This window comes from Astyanax mexicanus, chromosome 7 (genome assembly GCF_023375975.1).
Source record: "Astyanax mexicanus isolate ESR-SI-001 chromosome 7, AstMex3_surface, whole genome shotgun sequence".
Taxonomy (NCBI): Eukaryota; Metazoa; Chordata; class Actinopteri; order Characiformes; family Acestrorhamphidae; genus Astyanax; species Astyanax mexicanus.
Window position 1 is genome coordinate 46,827,033 of NC_064414.1, and position 23,572 is coordinate 46,850,604.

A 23,572-nucleotide genomic window follows, 5' to 3' on the forward strand; every position below is an offset into this window, starting at 1 on the left:
AATAAATAACAGTCTCATTTACTGTAACAATACAGCACTCTTTCAGAACTAATGATATTAATTTTCGAAAAGTTTAAAGTGTTAATTCAATTTGCCACATGCAGCTCTGGCAAAAAAAGAGAGACCACTTAAAAATAATGAGTTTCTTCGATTTTACCAAATTAAAAACCTCTGGAATGTACTCAAGAAGAAGATGGATGATCACAATTCATCAAACCAAGCTAAACTGCCTGAATAATTTACCAGGAGTGACAAAGTTTTCCAAAAGCAGTGTGTAAGACTGGTGGAGGAGAACATGCCAAGATGTTTGAAAACTGTGATTAAAAACCAGTCATTCCACCAAAAATTGATTTCTGAACTCTTAAAACTTTATGAATATGAACTTGTTTTCTTTGCATTATTTAAGGTTCGAAAGCTCTGCATCTTTTTTGTTAATTCAGCAATTTCTAAATGACAATATTTTTATTTGGATTTTGGAAGACATGTTGTCCGTAGTTTATAGAATGAAACTGAAGTGGTCTTCATTTTTTTCCCCAGAGCTGTATGCGCCTAAGCGCACGCACACACGCGCATTTAATAAACGATTTCCATTACTACGGATTTCTTAGTGCTATTCTTTTGATGCAATTCATCGTTTCTGTGCATTTGAGTTATTCGTTGATTTAACCTACAGAAAGTTTAGGTAAAAAAAAATAGTGCGTATAAGGCCTAGAAGAATTGTACACCTTTTATAATAAATACAGAAACAACCTTACATGCGTTAGCCTACATTTTTACTAATCATTAATTTATTTATATATAATACCATAATAATATATTTTTTATTAAAATACAAAAAATATTTAGTATTTGCTCAGATTGGATTATGCTACGTAGATTTTAAACTACAGATTTTGACTCCCGAAGGTTTGTCACGTCTAGCACCAAAATAAAATCCGTATACAAAGTTCAAAAAAGTTGTAGACCTGCACCTTATATATTTTTATTTTTTACTGCGCACATTTAATCTTGGTTGCATTCAAGTTTTGTAGCGCTAAACTTGGATGGTCTGAGTTTTCTGTTTTGCTAAGCCGAGGGGCAGGTTGCTTGATGAAAGTCCACTTCAGTTCTTAAAGATACTTGATTTCGCTTTTTGAGACCCTGTAGCTTAATCCAGCAACGTGACCCTTGGCTCGGCTACACAGACATTTCAGACCGTCAATGAAAACGGGAAAACTCAGAAGTACTAGTTAATTTCTTCATTTCTAATTGTGAAATGAATGCATAAAATTAATTTACCTTTAAATTATGCTGACATAAAACTATCACAACACAAACAAAACTTTGAAGTTACAAATCGGTCAGAAATCACTAAAAACTCACTGTAAAAAAACAGTTGCCGTTGTTAAACAACAATATACACACTTTAAATATATAAGCAAGTAATTAAAATAATCTGTCTGTAGTTTTTAAACAATACCTATATTAGGTAGTCTACTACTTTGTGTATTTTATTATTATGTGTTCCCATAAAAAAACAGGATATACAGCAAAACATCATTTCAAAGGATGAGTAAAAAAAAACATAAAAACTAATCTATATAAAATAAAAAATACTTCGGTTCATTTTAGCATCGGCAGCCATTTAGTTATATGTGTGTTTGCTTAAAATATCATACTTACTTCATCCTATACTGGAAAATCCTGACATAGAGACTACTAATCTTGAAAAAATTGAAAAGGACTACTTTGCAAATACATCCAACAAATGCTACGTAGTAATAGTGGTAGTTAAGCATTAAGACAACATGGCGAATCTATTATCTATTCAGTCTAAACCTATGTACGCCAAAGCTACTTCTAACGAGCCGTCGTCTCCAGGGTTTTGAGTAAATTAGACAAAAGCTGAACCGACTTCTGGCATGCAAACCAAACGCAAAGCAAACGTCACATGACATTATAGACATACGTTTATTAAAATAACCCATGCACAAAGAGATTTGTTTTTTTTTAATTACCAAGAACCTTTACGGCGGAATGGTTCTGGACCCAGTTTTTTAATTCCATAGCATTAGGATCATCTTAAATGTTAGAAAGAGTATAACTAACCTATAGGCTATACAATACAATTTAGATTTGTTTTATGTAACTTTTAAAATTATTATAATACTACAAAAAATGTGTGCGCAGTACTATGCAAAACATTTAGACACCTTGGAAATTTAACCTTAATATTAAGGTTCCCTATCTGGGTAGGAAGTGTTTGATTGCTTAGTACAACACAAGAAATTGAATACATACAAAGTACAGAAAATATAAAAAGTAGTTGTTAATTTAAACACCTCTAAAGTCTAGCATTATTATTATTTATAGTCAACATCCAATAACCGGTCAGGTAAATCAATGTTCAGTATAAAAAAGGCCTCATTGGTGGATTTGAGCACATCCATGGTGTAGGGGCACCCAGAAGAAATTAAGAACAGGGCTTTGTTTTTCAGACTAGCTCACAATATCAACTATATACTTATTTATGTAATACTTATTATTTTTTATTTTTTTCTACATTGAAAAAAATCTTGCTTCTTTTTACTGCATGTATGTTTACTTGCTTCTGTTCTGTTGGACGTCGTGTTATTTTTCTTTTTTAAGTTTTTTTTTTACAAGCAAACACGCTGTTATTGCCCAGATAAACGTATAAGATTGTGTGCTTTAGTGTCTAAAATCTCTGCACGCTATTGTATAGCAGCTTTATTATAAAATGATCAGTAGAATCCATGTGAATCAAATATCACGATTCATTCGAAATGATTCATTTAGACCGATAAAACGTCCCAATGTCCCATTCACCGACGTTCTGTTCACGTGGAAACTCCGTAAGCCAATAGGGTTCGAGTGTCTTGTTCCGCGAGAGCCCGTTCACTCACGCGCTTCCAGTACAAAAAAAAAGAAAGATAAACGTCGGGCTGGCTCTGTTTTGGTTTTGCTCTCCGCCAATATTCCGTAAATACACGCCTCCCTGTGCTATGATTGGATAGGACCTTAGCCAGACCTACAGTGTAATTGGGTGGCAGTTGCCACTCGCAATCTACCTGCCGAATCCTAGTGCCAGTGGGCGTGGCTTGCACGAAAACAGGTGGAAAAACAAAACACCGCTCCACTTAATTTTGATTCGCTCCCTAATTGACCCAAATAAATCGTTCACTGCCAGGGTTTCCTCCGACCCCGAGGCACTATCAAACACACACACCGAGAGGGGGGTAATTCACGGCCACTAATACCCCCTTGCTCGATCAGTCTAAACACCGTCCAATAGCAGTAATACCCTACACCCGTTTAGGGGTTAGGATCTTGACTCGACGTCGGTTTTCCTCGTGCAGTAGCAGCGCTCGATCCTCGTCGAAAAGCCATGCATGTTGTGCGGACGATCCCGGCCGCGTTGCTTTTCGTGTGAGATAAACACGCACAACCTGCGTGCGACCTCGTTAGTGGGAATTACAAAAGAGCTGGATTTGAGAGCAAAAAAAAAAAAAAGATGCACGAGAAAATTCCAGAGAGTCGGACCCCGACGCCCCCGAGAAGTTCCTCGTTCTTCATTGAAAATCTTCTGGGCTCCGGTCGCGACGAGCCGCATAGCCGGGACATCGATACCGAGCGGGGATTGAGAGGGACGGTTCTACGGGGCAGCTGGACATCGGTACATCCACGCGGAGAGGCGAATACGAGCTCCGGCTCATCCTCGTGCTGGCAGCCCGCGAGCCTCGGTGCTCTGCAGCGATCTGACAGTGAGTTTTATCCTCTCTTCCTCGGTAAAACGAGTCCAGCGCATTTGTTTTTTTCAAATGACTATGTAAACACTGTGGTGGTTTCTGATCTGAGGTGTTTATTTTTAATTGGTGACAATTTAGGACGATCTCAGACAGAATTGGACTACTACAAACAGACATTATAAAATAATATAATACATTTATTTAGAGCAATTTACATAAAACCGCGATTTTAGCTTTTTTTCTGGGCCTAAGCCATTTGATATGTCTCATCTTGTCTTAAAATAAAAGTAACGCTCAGTACATTCTAAATGAATACGAGTAAAAGAAAGAACGTGGATAAAGTCATTAGATTGTTAAGGATTATTTCTATATTATTTTTGCACACGTTTCAATATTTAATGAGTAATGCGCCAATAGAAATGCTCGAAAATTATGTGGAATAAATATATTAAATAAATAAATATGGTCAGTATTGGATCTTTGTATATGACTTATTTGTCTTCGAAACCGAATTTCTTGAAAAGGTCTTGGCCATGCCAATATCTCAAAATATTTAATATACTGTCTAATAACGCAGGGAATGCAAACATTTAACAATATTGTCTACAGTGCGTCGCACGAGACAGCCAAACTGTGTAACTGATAACCCTATATATAAGCTAGCGTTATCTATGTTCTTTACACTGTAAAGTCTCCTTGTTAAGCAAGAAAAAAAGTTGTTGAGTTGAGGAGTTCCCAGTGTCTACACACACACTTTAAATTAATCTTGGTTAAATCTTGGTTAAAAAAAACACCAAGTATTTTAGTCACCCATTATGTGTTTACCGTTTGTTTTGCTTTTTTAATACATTTAAAATATTTGTACATGGAATTTTGTACTGTAAACCGTGCACGGTCAGCAGCTCTGTTTACGGCCTTAAGCTACAGAGACAGTGACGTTAGCTTTGCTTGCTGCTACAGTGTACTGCATGTGCTGGGGGTCTCCAAAGGGACTGGGAAATCCTAGCGTGACGCGATGAAGTGATCTGCCATTATCACCCTGTGACCAACTATTTGTGGGCAGCAGTGATCTTTTAAGCTGGCGTGGTGAAATGGTGTTATCATAAATTGAGTGATAATGGTGTGGTGGCTGGTGCAACAGTTCTCTGTTAGCTGAAATGCTTCAGGAAGGGCCATATTAGGTTTAAATAAAAATATATAATAATAAGCAGTCCAAAACTGGATTGGTGTAAATGCATTCAGGCTGCGGCCTAAGATCAATATAATTGTTTTGATATTGTTCTGTAATTGACATGAAAACAAATAAGCCGTTACTGTTCGAGTTAACTATTATAATTATTATTATTTTTTATTCATTTAGTTTAGAGGCTGGTTGAACATATCATGTACTTTGGTCCATCAAGTAACAAGGGGCATTTTAACAATTATTAAAAGTCATGTTAGTTGCTGGCTAATGGATTATTTCTAAATTAAACAAAAAAAACCTTGATGAATAAGCCAAAAGAAATTCCCCAAATTTTTAAGTTTATAAAGTTGTTTTATTCTCCTGTAAAGTTGCAATGCAAGATGTAAGGCTGGTCAGCATATTAAGATATCTTATGACCAACAACTGTTACAACACAATGTCCCACAGAGAATGGAATAACTTTCCCATAATGGATCTGCAGCTATAGTCTGGTATATAGTCAACTCCCATTAAATAAACAACCCAGATGTATCCAACACACTGACTTTATCCTAATACTGTCATACAGTAGGGTTAAAATTAGGACTACAAAAGCAGTCAGATGTTTTAAAACCCTCGATTAATGACTCATTTACATTATTAAACCTAAAACAACAATTACTGTACAGATATTTAGTTTGTCAGACCTTGTAGAGTGCCACATAATGACTATAGTATTAAGTGATTTCATTTTTATAGTAATGCGGTGTGGGTCTACATGAAAAGTTTTAAAGAGTTAAAGAGCACAAGGAAAGGAAAATATAGATTGTAGGAAAACCTGTTTTGTTTTTTTATTGTTTATTTGTTTGCATAGTGAGCAATAAATATTTTTTTTCATGATACAATACTTGTGAAAAACAATATAATTGTCACTTTAAGGCAATTTAATTATCACTGATAAACTAATAATAGAGGATCATAATGCATTTACACATTACTTTTAAAGAGCAATTAACTTTTAGATTTTAACCCATTATGGCATGGTTTTATTATTACACTGTCCCATAAATTTGTTAACAGGGAAATGAGTATAGTTTTTTTGTAATTAATTCTTTAAAAATAAGTATCCTCCTAAGACAGGATTTTATTTGCTGCAGGGCAACATTGTGCAGTAAGATCAAAAGGCAATAATAATGAGTAATAAATAATAATCAGTAAATAATTATAGTTTAGGCATTAAAATAAAGTTTTTTTTTTTAAATATCCTATATAAATTAATCATAAAAAATAAAGTCGCCACACCGGTTCGTTTTTCTAGGCCCCTAAGAAAAACGTGATGGCCAATACGGAGGTCAGCAAAAATGATTGAGCTCATTTCCATATACTGTACGATAAATTGAAGACAATTATCGTGACAGGCTTGTTTGGTGAATGTAGTTGAGTGTGGTTTTCAGTGTGACCTTCAGGACATACCAGTTTGAATTTAAGATGTTTAACACTATGTGTTTCTCCTTCAGGCCCGAGAGAAGGCACGCGAAGCTCGGATGAGCACTCCGACTCGGTGTCCAGCGACTGTGACTCTCCGGTGCTCCCGGAGGCCGGGCGGAGTCGCGAGGATGCGGAGCCCGAGGCGGGGGAAGCGAGCCTGGCGCGGCGGAAGAAAACGCGCACGGTGTTCTCGCGCAGTCAGGTGTTCCAGCTCGAGTCCACGTTCGACGCCAAGCGCTACCTGAGCAGCTCAGAGCGCGCGGGCCTCGCCGCCTCGCTCCGCCTCACCGAGACCCAGGTTAAGATCTGGTTCCAGAACCGCAGGAACAAGTGGAAGCGGCAGCTGCACGCGGACCTGGAGGCCGCAGCCGCCGCGGCCGCTGCCGCCTCGCACGCGCCTCAACGAGTTGTGCGCGTGCCCGTGTTGTATCGCGAGAGCTATCCGGCGCCGGTAACCGGGCTCGCGGACGCTGTGAGCTTCCCGCTCACGTCCCTCGCGCATTCTATGAACGTTCTGAGGGCACAGATGACCGGACTGGTGTGAACTGAACTAAACGGGGGGGAACTCACACAGGACTGATGCATTCAGGGGTGATGGGCCATTAGTGAAGTATGTTGGGAAATATGAGACATATAGACATATGTGACTATTGGGTAATACAGGAACGTGTGGTGTGTATTATTGGCAATAGGGCTGGACAATAATTCAATATCAAAATATATATCAATATCAAATGTTTCAATAATCATGATATAATTTGCATTACACGATCTGGCCAATTTGTTTTTCAAAAGTCTTTTTATATATAAGCTATCCATTTCAGAAGTATATTGTATCAACCAAATTAAAAAATATATTATGATATCAATTTACATCCAGCCCTAACTGCAACTCAAGTATTAAAGTATGTTTAGTAGGTAACTGAATAAACAGTGCTTTTATGTCACACTACCAAACACAGCATACAATATTGTCATTATACTACTATACAAGAGAACATTCAGGTGAAATGGGCCATCAGAAATATAGTACAAACTGTTTCAGTATTATTATTATTCAGTATTATGGGTGTGTAAATGTGTAAAGTGTGCAGGACAAAGTGTGGGGTGACATGTGTGTTTGATAATATGGAACAGTGCGTTTGATAACATGGGCGAGTGTGTTTGGTATAGTATTGAACAGTGTGTAGGTTTTTATGGGAGTGTGTATGTATGATACTAGAGAGTCGTTTGGGAATATCAGACAGTGTGTTTGATAGCATAGGAGGGTGTGTTTAGTTATAAAGTAGAGTGTGTATGGGAATGCGTGTTTGGTAATATTGGACAGTGTGTTAGTTAATATAGGAGTGTGTGTGTTTATAAATATAGTAGAGCGTGTTTATGGGTATATGGGCGAGTGTGTTCAGTAATATAGAAGAGTGTGTAAAAGCGAATATAGGCGAGTGTGTTTGGTAATATAGTAGAGTGTGTAGTGTGTTTGGTAATATAGTAGATATATGTATATGGGAATATGGACAAGTGTGTTTGGTAACATGGGTGAGTGTATAGTAGATTGTGTGAATGGGATTATGGGACAGTGTGTTTGGTAACGGATGAGTGTGTTTAGTAATATAGTAGAGTGTGTATATGGGAATATGGACAAGCGTGTTTGGTAACATGGGTGAGTGTATAGTAGTGTGCGTGAATGGGATTATGGGACAGTGTGTTTGGTAACGGATGAGTGTGTTTAGTAATATAGTAGAGTGTGTATATGGGAATATAGGCAAGTTTGTTTGCTAAAATGGGCGAGTATGTTTCATAATATATTAGAGTGTGTGAATGGGATTATGGGACAGTATGTTTGCTAACATGGATGAGTTTGTTTTGTAAAATAGTAGAGTGTATATACAGGAAAATGGGTGAGTGGGTTTATATATGTAAGTCTGTTCAGCAATATATTAATTTACAGTAGTTTGTAAGAAATTAAAAAACATAAAGGTTTTATAATTCATCCATCATGTGTGAACCTATATATTATCACATATTATTTATATATTATGTATTACCAAAGACACTGTCCCATTATACCTCACACATTGTCCTTCTGTACCCAACACACTGTGCTATACACTGTTATACGCCAGTATGATGGACATATCTTTCTTTCTTTCAGTAACTGTTATAAATAACGGTCTGTTCACATCATTAGCTTTTTATTTTCACACCATATGAAAGAATCCAGTCTGAAACAAATGTTTATTTCCTAGAGTGCCTATGACCTGATGGCCCAGAACACCCGAATCCAGTGAAATATCATGGAATGTCATACTGATTTTCTACCGTGCAATAATCCACATGGCCGCAGGAAAAACTACAATCATGTTTTGCTGCATCCAAAGAAGTCACTTACAAAGATGATTCTACAGCAGGACAGAAATATATCTCTGTTTGTGTTTCATATCAGTGTTATTTTCCAATAGCTAGTCTTACATGCATGGGAGATGGAGGCCCTTCTATAGGCCTGAGTGTATATTTGAGGGCTGCACTTGTTTTGTGTAAAATATATTTTTATTCAGATACACAATTAAAATGTTTGACACTTTTTTCACTCAATGAATTTAAATAGTTAATAAATGAATCACAAAATTATGGCTGTTGATGTCAGACTTCTGTTTTCTTCCTTAAACTGCAGTAAAGCAATGGTTTACTGGGGCCAGTTGTACATAAAGAGGTATATTCCAAAGGAAGCAAAATCCTAAAAACTCCATATAAAACAAATTCATATATTTTTAGAACTTATTCTTGCCATGTGCATCATTCCTTTGCATCATATAAGATTTCCAAAACAGTAACTTTACAGGAGAAGGAAAAATAAAACTTTCAATGGAAGTCAATATAACTAAAATGCATATGACCTTCATTTTACAGCATAACTAAGAATAAAGTAGAATAAACAAGAGTCATACAAAATAAATTATTGTATATTTTCCACAATAGTTTTAACATTGTTTGTTCTATAAAAGAAAACATTGTGTAATAAATAAATTAATAGAAATGTAGCCAAACCTGCGTATGCAAACCTGAGTATTAAATAGACGCTGGGTTTAATATATTGTATCTTTTTTTATGTAAGATATTTTAACTTGTTTATTTTAGGATACAACAACAACAACAATAATAATAATAATAATAATAATAATAATAATAATAATAATAATAATAATAATAATCCTGCAGAATGGCAGCTTATTTGCCGATTTTTAGCCTTTGTCGTGAATTTGGCTAACAGACTGATTTACCTACATAGCTATTTGTTTAAATATACTTAACGCGGAAAAAACAGCCAGTAATAACATTAGTTGCCGGTATTGCCAAACCAAAATACGTTTAACTGCAATCCACAGTTTCAGAACGGTTGGGATCAATGAGATCAACAAGTTCTTTTAAGGTGGAAAAGTTCCATGAATCTATTTTAATTCTCTATATAAAAACAACTCTGTGACTATTATCCTGATCATTATCCAGAATATGCCAAGCAATTACCATATCATAATGGGAATAGTCCAGCACTGAAACACAGTCCGTCTGTGTTTCACTGTCACTTCACCTCTATAAGGTAATTTATTAAAAACAACCGCAGCCAACCAGATGCGAGGAATAAATGGTTCTTTCTTTCGAATCGGTTCTTTGAATCATCACTTGAATCGAGTTTTTATTTATTTATTTATTTTTTGAGGCGATTTCTAATAGGCTACTTCGTTATTGTTGTTGTTTTTTTTATTTTACTTTTAAATAAGTTTTACCTCATTTTTATTAAACGTATTAAAAAATTCACGTAATTCCACGTTTCCACAGATAAAATATATAATATGCAGCAAAATAAATAAAAAGGAAAAAATGGGAACGAATGCGTCGGTTGCAAAGTTCGATTCATTTAAACGGTCGTTTCGAAAGAATCGGTTCCATCAAGTGAATCCAAACAGAACCATTCCCAGTTCCCGCCCTCTTTTGTGATTGGCTGTCGAGTCGCTCTGTGTAATTCTGCGGACCAATGGTGCGCCAGGGAAGCGTGTCGGTGGAGTATCGGCCGCTGTAGACTCGGGCGCACTACTCGTAGCGGAGCGATGGTGCTCGGAGGAGGCTGAAGTCGCCAGGGTTAGCACGGGAACACGGAGACGCACGGAGCTGAGAACTCTCAAACAACGACAGCACCGTGTTTACGTTGTGTTACCGGAGAATATGAGCAAGGAGGATCCGCAATGTCGACCCGCGTCGTTGAAGTTCACCATCGATAACATCCTCAACCTAAAGTCGAGCGGCAGGGCGGCTGACGGTGGCGCGTCGAAGGCGCCGCTCGCGGCGGTGCGCCGGGAGGAGGAGTTCCCTCTGCCCGAGAACCGACTGCACGAGGCCGGACACGGTAATTCTACTATTTTTATTATTATTATTTTTTTTTTTTTACAGAGAATATCAATAAAGTTTATAAATTATAGAAATGATAGAAATCACTTCGTTTAACACCTGTTCCAGGTTATCCAATATATTTATTAACTGTGTCCATGCACTTTCCAGAGCGAGTTCACCTCACAGGTGAGGATGCTCCAGCGGAAGACTCTCAGAAGGATGCGGACGAATCTCTTCAGGACGGTGGAGGCGCCAAGAAGAGCAAACCCGCCGCCAAGAAGAAGACCCGCACTATCTTCTCCAAGCGCCAGATCTTCCAGCTGGAGTCCACCTTCGACATGAAGCGCTACCTGAGCAGCGCGGAGAGAGCGTGCCTGGCCAGCTCGCTACAGCTCACCGAGACTCAGGTGAAAATCTGGTTTCAGAACCGGAGGAATAAGTTGAAACGGCAGTTGTCCACCGAGATGGACGGACCCAACGGGGACTTCGGCGACGGCGGGAAGGCGGTGCCCTTCCCCGGCATGTATAAAGAGAACAGTCTGCTGGGGCGGTGTTTGTTACCGATGCCGTTGCCGGTGGTTTACCCCGGAGGCAGCGCGCCCTATTTATGCCTCTCAAACGGCACCAAATACTTCGGTTTTTTCGAAGGGGACATGTGACTTTCCTCACTGCCACAGCAAAAAAACTAAACTTAAAAACAAAAGAAAGAAAAACTCACCGCTTTCCGTGCACTTGGGACCACCAAAACGGACTATATACCCCACCCCACTTTATCCCGGTCTCCTTTATTAACTATAAACTCATATTTTCTCTTCTTCTATTCTTATTTTTTTCTGATGTGCAATGGGAACGGTGAGATCGGGACATATCCGCGGCGAGGAACGCGCTTCAATTTCTATGCAAAAGTTGATGTTATTTATTATAAACTGTACCTATTTTGATATAACCGAACTGACCATGTTTTATACTCTCTAACGGTACTTTTTCGTGTGCAGCAGCATCAGATTGAGCAGCAGCCATAATTTAATAATTTATGCACACTGCCAGTCGTGTTGGCTTCCTCACGTGACAGAAAAATAATAACCTGACATGAACGTTTACAATATTATTATTATTATTATTATTATTATTATTATTATTATTATTATTATTATTATTATTATTATTAGGATGGATTCGTGTATTTTGGGACATCAGGTGATATGGGACCTGTAAGCTGTTTTTTTTATTATAATGTTTTTTTTTTATTAACAGTGTTATGTCCAAGTAGATTGAATAAATTCAATAATGAAATAAGTAGGAAATTTAAAAATCCATTCAGGGCCTGTCCCTGAGTGTCTCATATTACTACTAAACACACTGTCCTCTAATAATAAAGAAGGTGCTACTAAAGGTTCTCTAAGCAATCTCTCACAACTCTTACAGTTCTCTCATATTTTATTGTGATTTTTTTTGTCATTCTATTATGGCCTATAAAATCTTACAAAAAAAAGCACCTTTATTTTTTTCACAACTAATAAAAAGGTCTCGTATGACCTTCTGTCCCACAGTACCTGATCTCATCCTACAATTTTGCCAAAGATTGATCGTTTGCATGCTTTTCTACAGCCTCATACAGGCCTACTCCCCCACTGAGCTCAATTAAAACCTATTTAAATGAATGTAACTCTTACTCTATTTTTTTGTTCACAGCATGTTTTTATGTTTTATCATCAGCGTTTCTTACCAGAGAAGTAGCTACCCGTTATAGGCCTCTTCACACCTTTTAACTAAGTGTTATTAAAATGTCCTATTTTACACTTGACTCCAAAGCACTCCTGTTGTCTCCTGTATTTCTGGACTGTTTTTGAGAAATATTTTTTGGCTACATTTAAAAAATGGTATTTCAAAGGATTATTTGAGCCATAAAACACAAGGAATTGGTTCTATGTTTGTAAGGGAGATGTATGAGTGCACAGAGCATTTTACATATGTAGATAATATCATGAACCTCTATTATAAACACAGTTCCAAACCAAAAGTGGCTTGAAGGATCTTTTTGAAGCACTTTTTTTATTTTTAACAGTGTAATGTGAATCTCCTTAATCCTAAACAGGTCTGAATCATGTTGATTGAACTCGTGAGTGTGCTTAGCAGAGCTGGGGTTGACTGATAGAAAGGCCTTCTAAACATTCACCTGAAAACAATGTGCATTCCTGTGACAAATCCTGGTAAGGCTGGGAAAGTAGGCTAGAGATCTCATGAGGGACTGAGAGCACCTCAGAAAAGACAGCAGGCCAAGAAATCAGCAGAGCTACACGAGTTAAATGAGTCAGATTCAGATTCACTCACTCACTACAGGAGTAGTGTTTCTTTTTTTTGTAGTGAGTCAGTTAAATGCCTGTTGGACATTTAGAACTCTATATTAGTATATAAAGTGATATAAAATATTTTAATAATGTTAATATGATTTTTAAGCACATTTCCAATATTTTACTATGCATGATATACAACATTTGTCTTTGACGTTCATTACAAGGTGCATGATCTGTTCTTAGATATTAGCCAAAATATCTTTACAAACTGTATTTTTAATGTATTTTAGACATACTCTGAATCTGAAATTATTCATTAGCTTGGATTTAACTAACTAAATAACTATACAGTGATTTCTATTTGATGACCATTTAATAATAGTCCATTTATGTACTCACTGTTAACAGACCAGGCCACGTTAAGAGCCTATACATAGTGCCAAATATGAACAGCCAAGAACAAATAAATAATTAAAAAATAAATAAATAAATAAAGCTACACTCTTAAGTTGATTTCAGAGTGGTTTAAGATTTAAAATGTGTTAGCATGGTCAAATTATGTATGATTTGTTAAATACAAAATATAGATAAAGGTGCTGTGTTTAATTAAGAATAAAAACATATAACTATATATATGTTAAAAAAGATATATAATTAGTTTAGATACTTTATACTCTATTTACAGTATATTTAAACTGTAAAACCTTTACAATTAAAAAACATATAAACGTATATACTCTGAACCCTTTGCGGTAGTATATATTTTTAAACATTTGTATGAAGAACTTTATTCCATTTATTATTTCCTTTTCCCATTTAATCATTTATACAGTTGTTTTGGTTTCTCTAGTTCTAAATATAATGTGCGTCTTTGCCAAAGAGCGACTGAAGAACCCATTTTAAGTATATAAGTCAATATATAACTCAATTATACATGTAAATAATATATTTTAATGCCCTTATTCACTTTTTTTTTTTTTTGTAGAAAGAACTGGAGGTATCTTGGGCCCCTTAAGCTCATTTGTATTGTACTGTTCTGCACTGTCCTGTGACCTACATGAACTCTTACTGTGGCACGTAGTAGCCATGCTGGGGACGCTGACGGGCCACAAACGGACCAATGGGGTGTCTTGTCCATTGTCCCACCTACTGCAGATCTCTCTATTTCAAACAAAGCTTCAATAATTAAATTTACCTACTACTGTAAAGGAATATCAGTCAAAACTTTACTTTATTTTTATTTTTCTCTGCTTTACTTAAGTTTATTATTAAAATCAGAATTAGTTTAGCTAGAAGAGATGATGCCCAGTGACTGTAACACAGCTGTAAGACTGCATGACTGCTGTAGTCAGTCACTAAGAGGCTGTAAAGTTGGTTGAGTTTGTTAGCTCTGTTGTACTGTTTTAATCAGCTTAATTCTGACTTATTACAAAGTGTTCAAAGCAGCACTGGCTGTTCTGCTTTATTCTATTTACGCAGACTTAGAGCTGTGGGTGAAAGCAGGTCCAGTAGAGAATAAGGAGACTATAGGTGGGTAATCCAGGTTTGTTTGTACGGACATGCTGTTATTGCTCTGTAACCCGCTGTGACCCGTTTTATATCCAATCACGATCGCAGAGCTGAGCCATAAAATCCAATCAATCTGTTCTGAGGATCATTAAAAGCACAGACGTCTTGAACTCCTCGTTCTGAGGTTTTTTTAGGCTTTATTTACGGCTTTAAAATGCTTATTATTTGTTGGATGACTTAACTGGGCTCTCGCACCCCTGTGCTAATAAATAATAATAATTAAAAAAAAGTGAATTTTTTAAAAGTTTACAAAGTTTTGCAAATTTTCCATTTTTTCTATTAATTAGACACTAATGTGTATCTTTCCTATACTACTATAGTTTGATGACATATTTAGTTAACAAAAAAAAAAAGTATACAAAAAATCTCATGGACAAACAATATCATAAACTATAAATAAAACTGATAATAGGCCTACAATTAATCTTGACACAGAACAATAAAATTCAACAATAAAATGTGTCAAATTCTGAGATTCACTGTGTAGGGCTAAATTACTTAACTAAGTGATCTGATGTATTTGTTAGCAAAATAGTTTCTCCATCAAAAAAAAAAAAAAAATTGTAAAACACACTTCCATGACTTTTCCGTATCCCAGCCTGCTTTTTTACAATTCAATGACTTTTCCAGGTTTTCCTGGACCATACGAACCCTGTGTAATGTATATATAAAGCTCACCTGTGGATGTATTACATTTTATTTTTAATGCTACGTTAAAGTGCTTTCGTATACAGTTATATACAAAAGTTTATCCAGACCATCAGGTGTGTTTAGCTTTTTTTTATACAATTAACATAAATATAGTTTTAGTTTCAGTTCAAACAAACACTACTATTGAAACTTAATGTTGCATAATGTTGCATGGAAAAGTTTGGGCACCCCTCAATTAACATCTGTTTTTGATATTCTTGATTATAGTGTGAATACATACATACAACTTTCTCAGCAGAGACACACTTCTGCACACTTTACCGCACACATAAGTACACTTACATGTTGAAAAAGTAATACACAAATAATGCAATTTATGATACATTTTACATGTGTGTGTTTTTACAAATATGGTACATTTTGCAAAGAATTAAAAAATAAATATTAAAAAAGATTTTTTTTTTCTTTAATAAATAAAAAAGAAAAGCATGTGTACAAAGATTTGTTAATTAATAAAGGTCTACATTTAGGAAAAAGCACATTTTACAAAGGTTTCCCAAACTGTCTGATTAACTTTTTAATAAATATACATTCAATGTATATTAATATTAGACTGAAAATGAAGATACTGACATTTAAATGTTAAAGTTAAAAGTTCAATAAGTTTTAATAATACTTAATAGTAATAAAAGTAATAGAAATTCTGCGATGACGGCCAGATCACACCAAACAATAAAATATAAAATTCAAATAATACAAATCTACAGCAATAATTGTCAAATAGCACTAAAATGTGGGATAGTAGGCATGCAGCAATAATCACTAAAATATAAATAGATACCTACACTAAATTCACTAGATTCAACAGAAGAAATGTAACAGTGTGAAATATTGGGATGGGTAATACATGAGACAATATATAAGGATGATAAAATATAGAAGAGTATAATATAGGGAGGGGTAGTAGGTTTTTTGTAAAGGTGAACAAGTCATAAGTTAATAAATAGCAATTAGAGCTTATTACAATAAAATATGCAATAGTTAGTAGTATCATTTATTTACCTATGTAAAATGTTAAATAATAAAATAGTATAAAAGTAGTAAAGGAAACAACTCAAAGTTAAATGTGGAGTAAACACTGTAATGTACGTATTCTACTATTCTTTGATCACACTGGCACATTTTCATGGGCATTCACGGTAACTAAACCCCTCCAGCCTTTACTGAAAGAGCCGAAGGAGAGTTGTGATGTCGGCACACCTCCCGGATTGGGTTTCCTCCAGTTTGGACAGTGCGAGACAGAGGTTTTGATTGGTGCTGAGGTGGTGGACTTGTCGCTGTGCCTCCATATTGGATTTCCTCCAGCCTCCCATCTATCTCTGCACTACATCCCATTAATGCATGCGATCTGCTAATGGTGCGGTGTGGTGTGTGTGCGTGTCGGGGGGACACCAGACTTCCTGTCTCTGTGAAAGAGCGACGTTTGAAAACAGAGAGAACACCTTCTGTCGTCCTGCACTTTGCTCCAAAACCGCAAGGTTCAAATGACCCCCCGCCCTGTTCCAGGCCAGCACTCCGGCCCGGCTGCAGCTCGGCCGACAGAAAGGGGGAGAAAAAGCCATTAGAAGCAGAGCCTGATCAAAGAGGCCACAATGCAAACATGCCATATGTACTGCCGCATGAGTATCAGTGACTGAAGGCGCGTAACGCATGTCCCTATACTGCTGTATTGATTGATGGCGCTGTTGGTTATGGAATAAATGACAGTTTTGGGTTTCATAAGTCACGCTTTGCTGCCCTTCGCCCTCCCCGGTTTCTCCTCTGTTCCTCCTGTGATCCTTCCCAAACTCAGACTCACTCAGCACTCTCCAATACTGATAAATTCATGCCCATTATTGGGAGTATGCTTTCAATTACAGCTTATGAACATCCATTTTCCAGCCGGGATCTTTAAACACACACAAATGTCAGATATAAGAGTCAGCATTACGTTATATTTACGACATCGAATTTCTGCATCATGAAAAGCAAGAAGGCAGCAAACTAAAATCTAATAAAAAAAAATAATAATGTGAAAACTGTTTACACTGTGGAAAATATTAGCTCTAAATGACCCTATTATAAATTGGGTGGGAAAGCTCAGCCAAACTTGTGTTATGTATTTAGATTAAAATGTAATTTTCTCATCAGTCAAAAGTGCCTGTGTAACTGTAAGTGCATGTATGAGTGTGTGTGTGTGTGTCTGTGTGTGTGTGTCTGTGTGTGTGTGTGCGCGTGCGTTCGTAAGTGTGTCAGGGTGTTTGGATGCTGGAGATAGCATCTCCTACAGTGGCCTCCTGCCAGCCACTGGAGACTCTCAAGTTTCCAAGAGCTCTGCTCGCAAACGCCCTGGCGACGGCAGCCCATAATACCCCCGAGCCTCGGAGGCAGACATGCTGTCTGCATGATTGACAGCTGATCCAGGAAGAGGCGTGTCTAAGCAATTAGTCACAATTACACACCACTCATAGACTTGCACACTAAATCAAGCAGGGTTTAATGGGTTTAATGTATACATTATATACAGAGACTGTATACAGAGAGATCAATGTAAACTAAAAAAAAAGAATTTATGATTCTAAAGAAAGTAGTTGAGATGTCATGAGCTAGGCTGTACAAGTACAAAGCTAAGTTTCCCTCAATGTTTCCTCTATGCCCCCAGACAGCCTTCCAGTGGATGTGCTCAATTTCATCAGCAGCTCACCTGATTTACCAGCATTAAGCTCTGACTCACCAAACCAGCTGCTGATATGATGAGAACTATAAATAAAAGACTACACTCATATGAGGAGATCTGTGGACTGTGTATGTTTTAATAAACACAGTGATGTAAAAGCATGGCACATTTTTATTGGTTCCTTTATCATCAAATGTTTAAACCATGCAATAAACTAAAACTGCCAGATTCACATTTAATAAAATAAATTAAAAATCGAAATACAATACATTTTTTAAATGTGACATTTAACATGAAAACACTTGTTTACTAGGCACAACGTGTTTATTTACTCTGAAACTCTGAAACAGGTGTAACAATGATTTGTTTGCATCCTAAATATTGGTTTGTGCCAAGAATGATACAGCTTCCAACTACACAAAGCTGAGATATGGAATTTATCATATATGAGATATGGAGATATCATATTAGGCCCCCAAAAGCTGATAGAAATAAATGATCAGATTTAAATATTAAATATTTTCCGTCACACCTGGTTCAGCAACTAAAAATCTTGGTATAATCATAGATTTAGATCCAGGATTCGATAAACACATATCTAATGTTACTAGAACAGCTTTTCTACACCTCCGTAACATTGCCAGGATAGGTTTAGGTATGAGGTTTTGTAATTTTCATTGAGCTGCTGACACTGTTCTTCTTTTCTTTTCTTTTTCTCTCCAACAACCTGCCCAGGGACTACAGATGAAAATTAGCTTATTAGCTAACTCTGGCACATTTACATTGATGTCGAAACTGAAATGTTGATTGATGTGCACTGTCCCTCTTGAATAAATAAAAAAAAAATAAAATAAAATAAAAATAAATTACCTCAGGGCTAGATTATTGTAATGTGCTACTGTCAGGATCTTCCTGCAGTAACTTAAATAAACTTCAGCTAGTTCGAAATGCTGCAGCCAGGGTCCTTACTAAAACTAGATTCTAAAACTAAAACAAATTCTCCATAAACTATAAAATTCTTCTGTTAACGTATAAAGCCCTATATGGACTCGCTCTTAAGTATTTGCGAGACCTTATCTCGCAATCTATTATGAACAGTCACAATTACTCAAATTACAAGGTGCTTGTTTCCTATTGGTTACCAAAATTCAAAAGAGCTCAGCAGGCAGAAGAGATTTCCTATTTTCGGTCTAGACTAAAATCTTACTAGTTTAATTTAGCTTTTGGTAATTAATGTTTCCCCTTAGATAAGGCTGCAGATCCAGGGGTTCATAGACATAGGGAATAGCGGAAAACTGGGATGCTGGTGCTGTTGTCCACAACAACCCACTTAAGTTTATAGACGGTGGAGTGGGTGGATGGCACAGTTTTTGGATGCCTCCGTGTCTATGTTACCATCTGGCCCTCTCTTTTTTTAAATCTATTTAAGCTGTTACATTCAGATCTGCTGTAGTCAGATATGATAAGCCATACTTATAATGTTGCATATTCACCTGAATATATACAGTAATATATGCAGTCTAATCTGGAGAGGAGCATGGGTTCCCACTTACGTACAACTTTGGAAAAAAAAAATCAGACTACTCAATTCCTTTGATTTTAACAAATTGAAAACCTCTGGAATATAATCAAGAGGAAGATGGATGATCACAAGCCATCAAACCAAACTGAACTGCTTGAACTGTTGCACCAGGAGTGACATAAAGTTATCCAAAAGCAGTGTGTAAAACTGGTGGAGGAGAACATGCCAAGATGAATGAACTGTGCTTTAAAAGCAGGGTTATTCCACCAAATATTGATTTCTGAACTCTTAAAACTTTATGAATATGAACTTGTTTTCTTTGCATTATTTGAGATCTGAAAGCTCTGCATCTTTTTTGGTATTTCCGCCATTTCTCATTTTCTGCAAATAAATGCTCTAAATGACAATATTTTTATTTGAAAATTGAGAGAATGTTGTCTGTAGTTTATAGAATAAAACAACAATGTTCATTTTACTCAAACATATAACTATAAATACCAAAATCAGATAAACTGATTCAGAAACTGAAGTGGTCCCTTTATTTTTTCTAGAGCTGTTTGAGCCTTGGTTCTGTCTAAGGTTTATATGAGAAATGGTTCCTCCCACAGATTTTTCATCCAGTTCTGAGGGAGTTCTTCCTTGCCTGTGTTGATCACTGGGGTTTCTATATTTTATGTTTTGTCTGGTTCTCGGTGTTGCTACCACATTTCTGTAAAGCTGCTTTGTGACATCAACGTTTTGATTTGAAGAATTGAGTACATAGAACATAGAACAGTCTTACTGATTCCAGAAATATTTATTGTATGTACTTTTACATTTTGAGTTTTTAATATTTTAATATAACACTGTTTTATGTGTCCCATTTAAAAAGTGTGGGACATTTTGGAGCTAAATGACTCATACAGTACATCTACTCTGCTATTTACATGTGTGTGTGTGTGTGTGTGTGTGTGTGTCAGGCTGAACAACCTGTTCTCCACCCCACGCCTTGTCAGAGCTCATCACCAGCTCCTGCTCACTGAGCCCCAGTTCTGCATACCACACACATCCACACACATTCTGAGAAAAGTGTGTGTTTCTGTGTGTGAGTGTGAGTGTGTATAAGTGTGTGTTTAAGACAGGTGGAGGTGTGTAGACTAATAATTTGATATAGTCTTAAACAGTTTCTGATTCTGTATCTGTCTGTGTAAATGTGAGACTACTCTGTGTGTGTGTGTGTGTGTGTGTGTGTGTGTTGTTCTGCATGATTAAATGGGGCCTCTGTAGCTGGGGTCCTCCCATTAGTTTGACCTCTTGACCTTTCTCAGTCCTCTGACAGAGGTTGTTGTTATTGGCAACCAGACAGAGGCCGAGCCAGCAGCTTAAGAGAGCTGAGAGACACACAGATGAACTGCCTTTATTGACTGATCCTCTTCAGTGTCAATTACACCACAATAAAGTCTTCACTGTTTCTGCACAGCTACTTAAGAGAGACAATATGCTGATAAATACTGACGAAAGTTTCTATAAACTACAAACAACTTTTCTCCCAAATTCCAAATAAAAATATTTTCATTTAGAGCATTTATTTGCAGAAAATGACAAATGACTGAAATAACAAAAAACAAATAATGCAAAGAAAACAAGTTCATATTCATAAAGTTTTTAGAGTTCAGAAATCAACATTTGATGGAATAACCCTGGTTGGTTTTTAACCACAGTTTTCATGCATCTTGGCATGTTCTCCTCCACCAGTCTTACACACTGCTTTTGGAAAACTTTATGCCTTTACTCCTGGTGCAACAATTCAAGCAGTTCAACTTGGTTTAATGGATTGTGATCATCCATCTTCCTCTTGATTATATTTTAAAGGTTTTCATTTTAAGTGGTTTCTTATCATTTTTCCAGAGCTGTATATAGAGACACACAAACAAAGACAGTACTAATAAGATAATACAGGAAAAAAAGGATTTAAATGTCTTATCTTAGGTAAAAGCCTCCTAAAGTGTCAGCCTCTTTGTGTATGTTTCCAGCAGAAACAGAAATTGTTATAGAACCATATAAGTTGAGCAACTTTTGAAAAGTTCCAGGAAGGTTAGTATGTAACTTTACAGAAATAATGTTCCAACAATGTTCTAAGAATGTAATGTAATGTTATAATAATGGTTTGCATCACAACCTTATTAGAATGTTTCTCACATAAAGTTCCCAGCTAGATAAATACTAACATTACGGAAACATTAAAGGTAACATTTCTAAAGCTAAAAAATAAAAAAAAGTGTTATAACCTTACCACAAGGTTTAAATACAAATGTTCTAAGAACATTCAGAAAACTTGACAGAATAAAAGTTTAGATAGAACTGGGGGCAGGAGTAAACATGAGGTAACTGCATTGCCTCCATCCACATGGTTGGGCACGTGCTTGTAAACGCATGTGTTGAAAGCTGTGCACCTCAGTCCAGCACAGTTTTGGGCAGATATTTCCAGTTACAGCTGAATTCACGATTTTAATCCCAGAAAAACGCTCTTTTTAACCTTTTTAAAGGTCTCTGATCGGTCCGGATACGAGACAGTGCAAGGGTGGGGTGGGGTTGGTGATGTCATGGGCCCTGGATTGTTTAATATCACAATATATATATATATATATATATATATATATATATATATATATATATATATATATATATATATATATATATATATATTGTCGAAAAAACATTTACAATGTAAAATGTTTTCAGTATTGTGCAGCCCGACTGTAAAATAAGAATAAAACACGAACAACTGTCGATCTGGACAGGAATAACTTCTCACAGAGCATCCCCTGTGAAAGTAACCCAAGGAACTTTATATAATAATTGAATCAGGTCTGAATAAGGCTTTTGGTTGCAGGTACCAAACATTCATACTTACACTAGTGTGTAGGCAAAACCAGAACATCTTTACCCAGAGATACAGCTTTGTTACTGTATGAAGTTCCAGAGAAGCAGATGCTTTTGTGTGCTTGTGAGGATGTCAGGGATTATGTTAGCCTAAGAGCCAGTTAATTAATGTTTCTTCAAATAGCTCTAAATAGAGTTAAAATCTAATGTTGGGTTAGAAAAACTAGATAATAATTAGCTACTTCAGACTGTATTCACTTTGAATAGGTTAGAAAAATATTTTTTTTACACACTGAAAAACAGTTAAATTTATGGGAAAATACTTTTGATACAGAAAGATATGAAGCTTTTACTTAAGGTCAGTAGATGCTCCTCTTTGTTTGCCTACAGCAAATGGTCAATATTTCAATATCTTCTCAAAAGAAGCTGTGTGTGTTTGTGTGTGTGTGTGTGTGTGTGTGTGTGTGTGTGTGTGTGTGTGTGTGTGTGTGTGCGCACACATATGTGTGTGTGAGTCTAAAGTGGTTAGGACGCGACTTTGGCCTCAGGGCAAGAACACTAATGAGAGTAGAAGGGAGACCCAGATGTCAGTGTTTTGGGGGAAGTGAGGGGACATGTGTGTGTCCAGCTATAGGAAACAATGGGGGGCATCATTTACATTTATCACCAGTGAGTGAATACAAATAGAGTTGAAGAAAATCATAATTTGGGCTGTCGATTGATTAAAAATAGAACTAATAGAATGGCAGTTAAACACATTTCTTCTTCATAATTTCTATTTAAAAATGTCACAATGGGATTTTAATTGCATTTAAATATGATTGTTGAATTGTATATTATTAACTTTAAACACAGAATGTAGTAAATGAAGCACTAATTGAATTTCAAAAGTCACATCATCAATGAGAGAGAAAGACAGATGTCAGTGTTTTGGGGGAAGTGAGGGGACATGTGTGTGTCCAGCAATAGGAAACAATGGGGGGCATCATTTACATTTATCACCAGTGAGTGAATACAAATAGAGTTGAAGAAAATCATAACTAAGGCTGTCGATTAATTTAAACTAATAAAATCGCAATTAAACACATTTTTTCTTTTTAACACTAAAACATTTAAATAATTCATCTTTTTAAAAAAATCTATGAAAAATGTCACAATGGGATTTTAATTGTATTT

General features: G+C 36.3%; 2 protein-coding genes across 2 annotated transcripts; both read left to right on the forward strand.

Annotated features, from left to right (window-relative positions):
- The first annotated feature begins 3,106 nt into the window (after positions 1-3,106).
- Positions 3,107-8,622, forward strand: hmx1 (H6 family homeobox 1). The gene is made up of 2 exons (XM_007235975.4): positions 3,107-3,761; positions 6,429-8,622. The coding sequence occupies exons 1-2, from the start codon at positions 3,512-3,514 to the stop codon at positions 6,941-6,943; spliced, it is 765 nt and encodes a 254-aa protein (XP_007236037.1). The 5' UTR covers positions 3,107-3,511; the 3' UTR covers positions 6,944-8,622.
- Positions 8,623-10,446: 1,824 nt separating this feature from the next.
- hmx4 (H6 family homeobox 4) lies at positions 10,447-12,586 on the forward strand. Its single transcript, XM_022686537.2, has 2 exons — positions 10,447-10,798; positions 10,951-12,586. The coding sequence occupies exons 1-2, from the start codon at positions 10,618-10,620 to the stop codon at positions 11,439-11,441; spliced, it is 672 nt and encodes a 223-aa protein (XP_022542258.2). The 5' UTR covers positions 10,447-10,617; the 3' UTR covers positions 11,442-12,586.
- The last annotated feature ends 10,986 nt before the right edge of the window (positions 12,587-23,572 follow it).

Bases quoted from the DNA above. Each gene is read 5' to 3' on its own strand.
- hmx1 (XM_007235975.4), top strand. From the start codon at position 3,512: ATGCACGAGAAAATTCCAGAGAGTCGGACCCCGACGCCCCCGAGAAGT. The intron at 3,762-6,428 runs GTGAGTTTTATC...TTTCTCCTTCAG, and splicing joins TGCTCTGCAGCGATCTGACA to GCCCGAGAGAAGGCACGCGA.
- hmx4 (XM_022686537.2), top strand. From the start codon at position 10,618: ATGAGCAAGGAGGATCCGCAATGTCGACCCGCGTCGTTGAAGTTCACC. The intron at 10,799-10,950 runs GTAATTCTACTA...TGCACTTTCCAG, and splicing joins ACTGCACGAGGCCGGACACG to AGCGAGTTCACCTCACAGGT.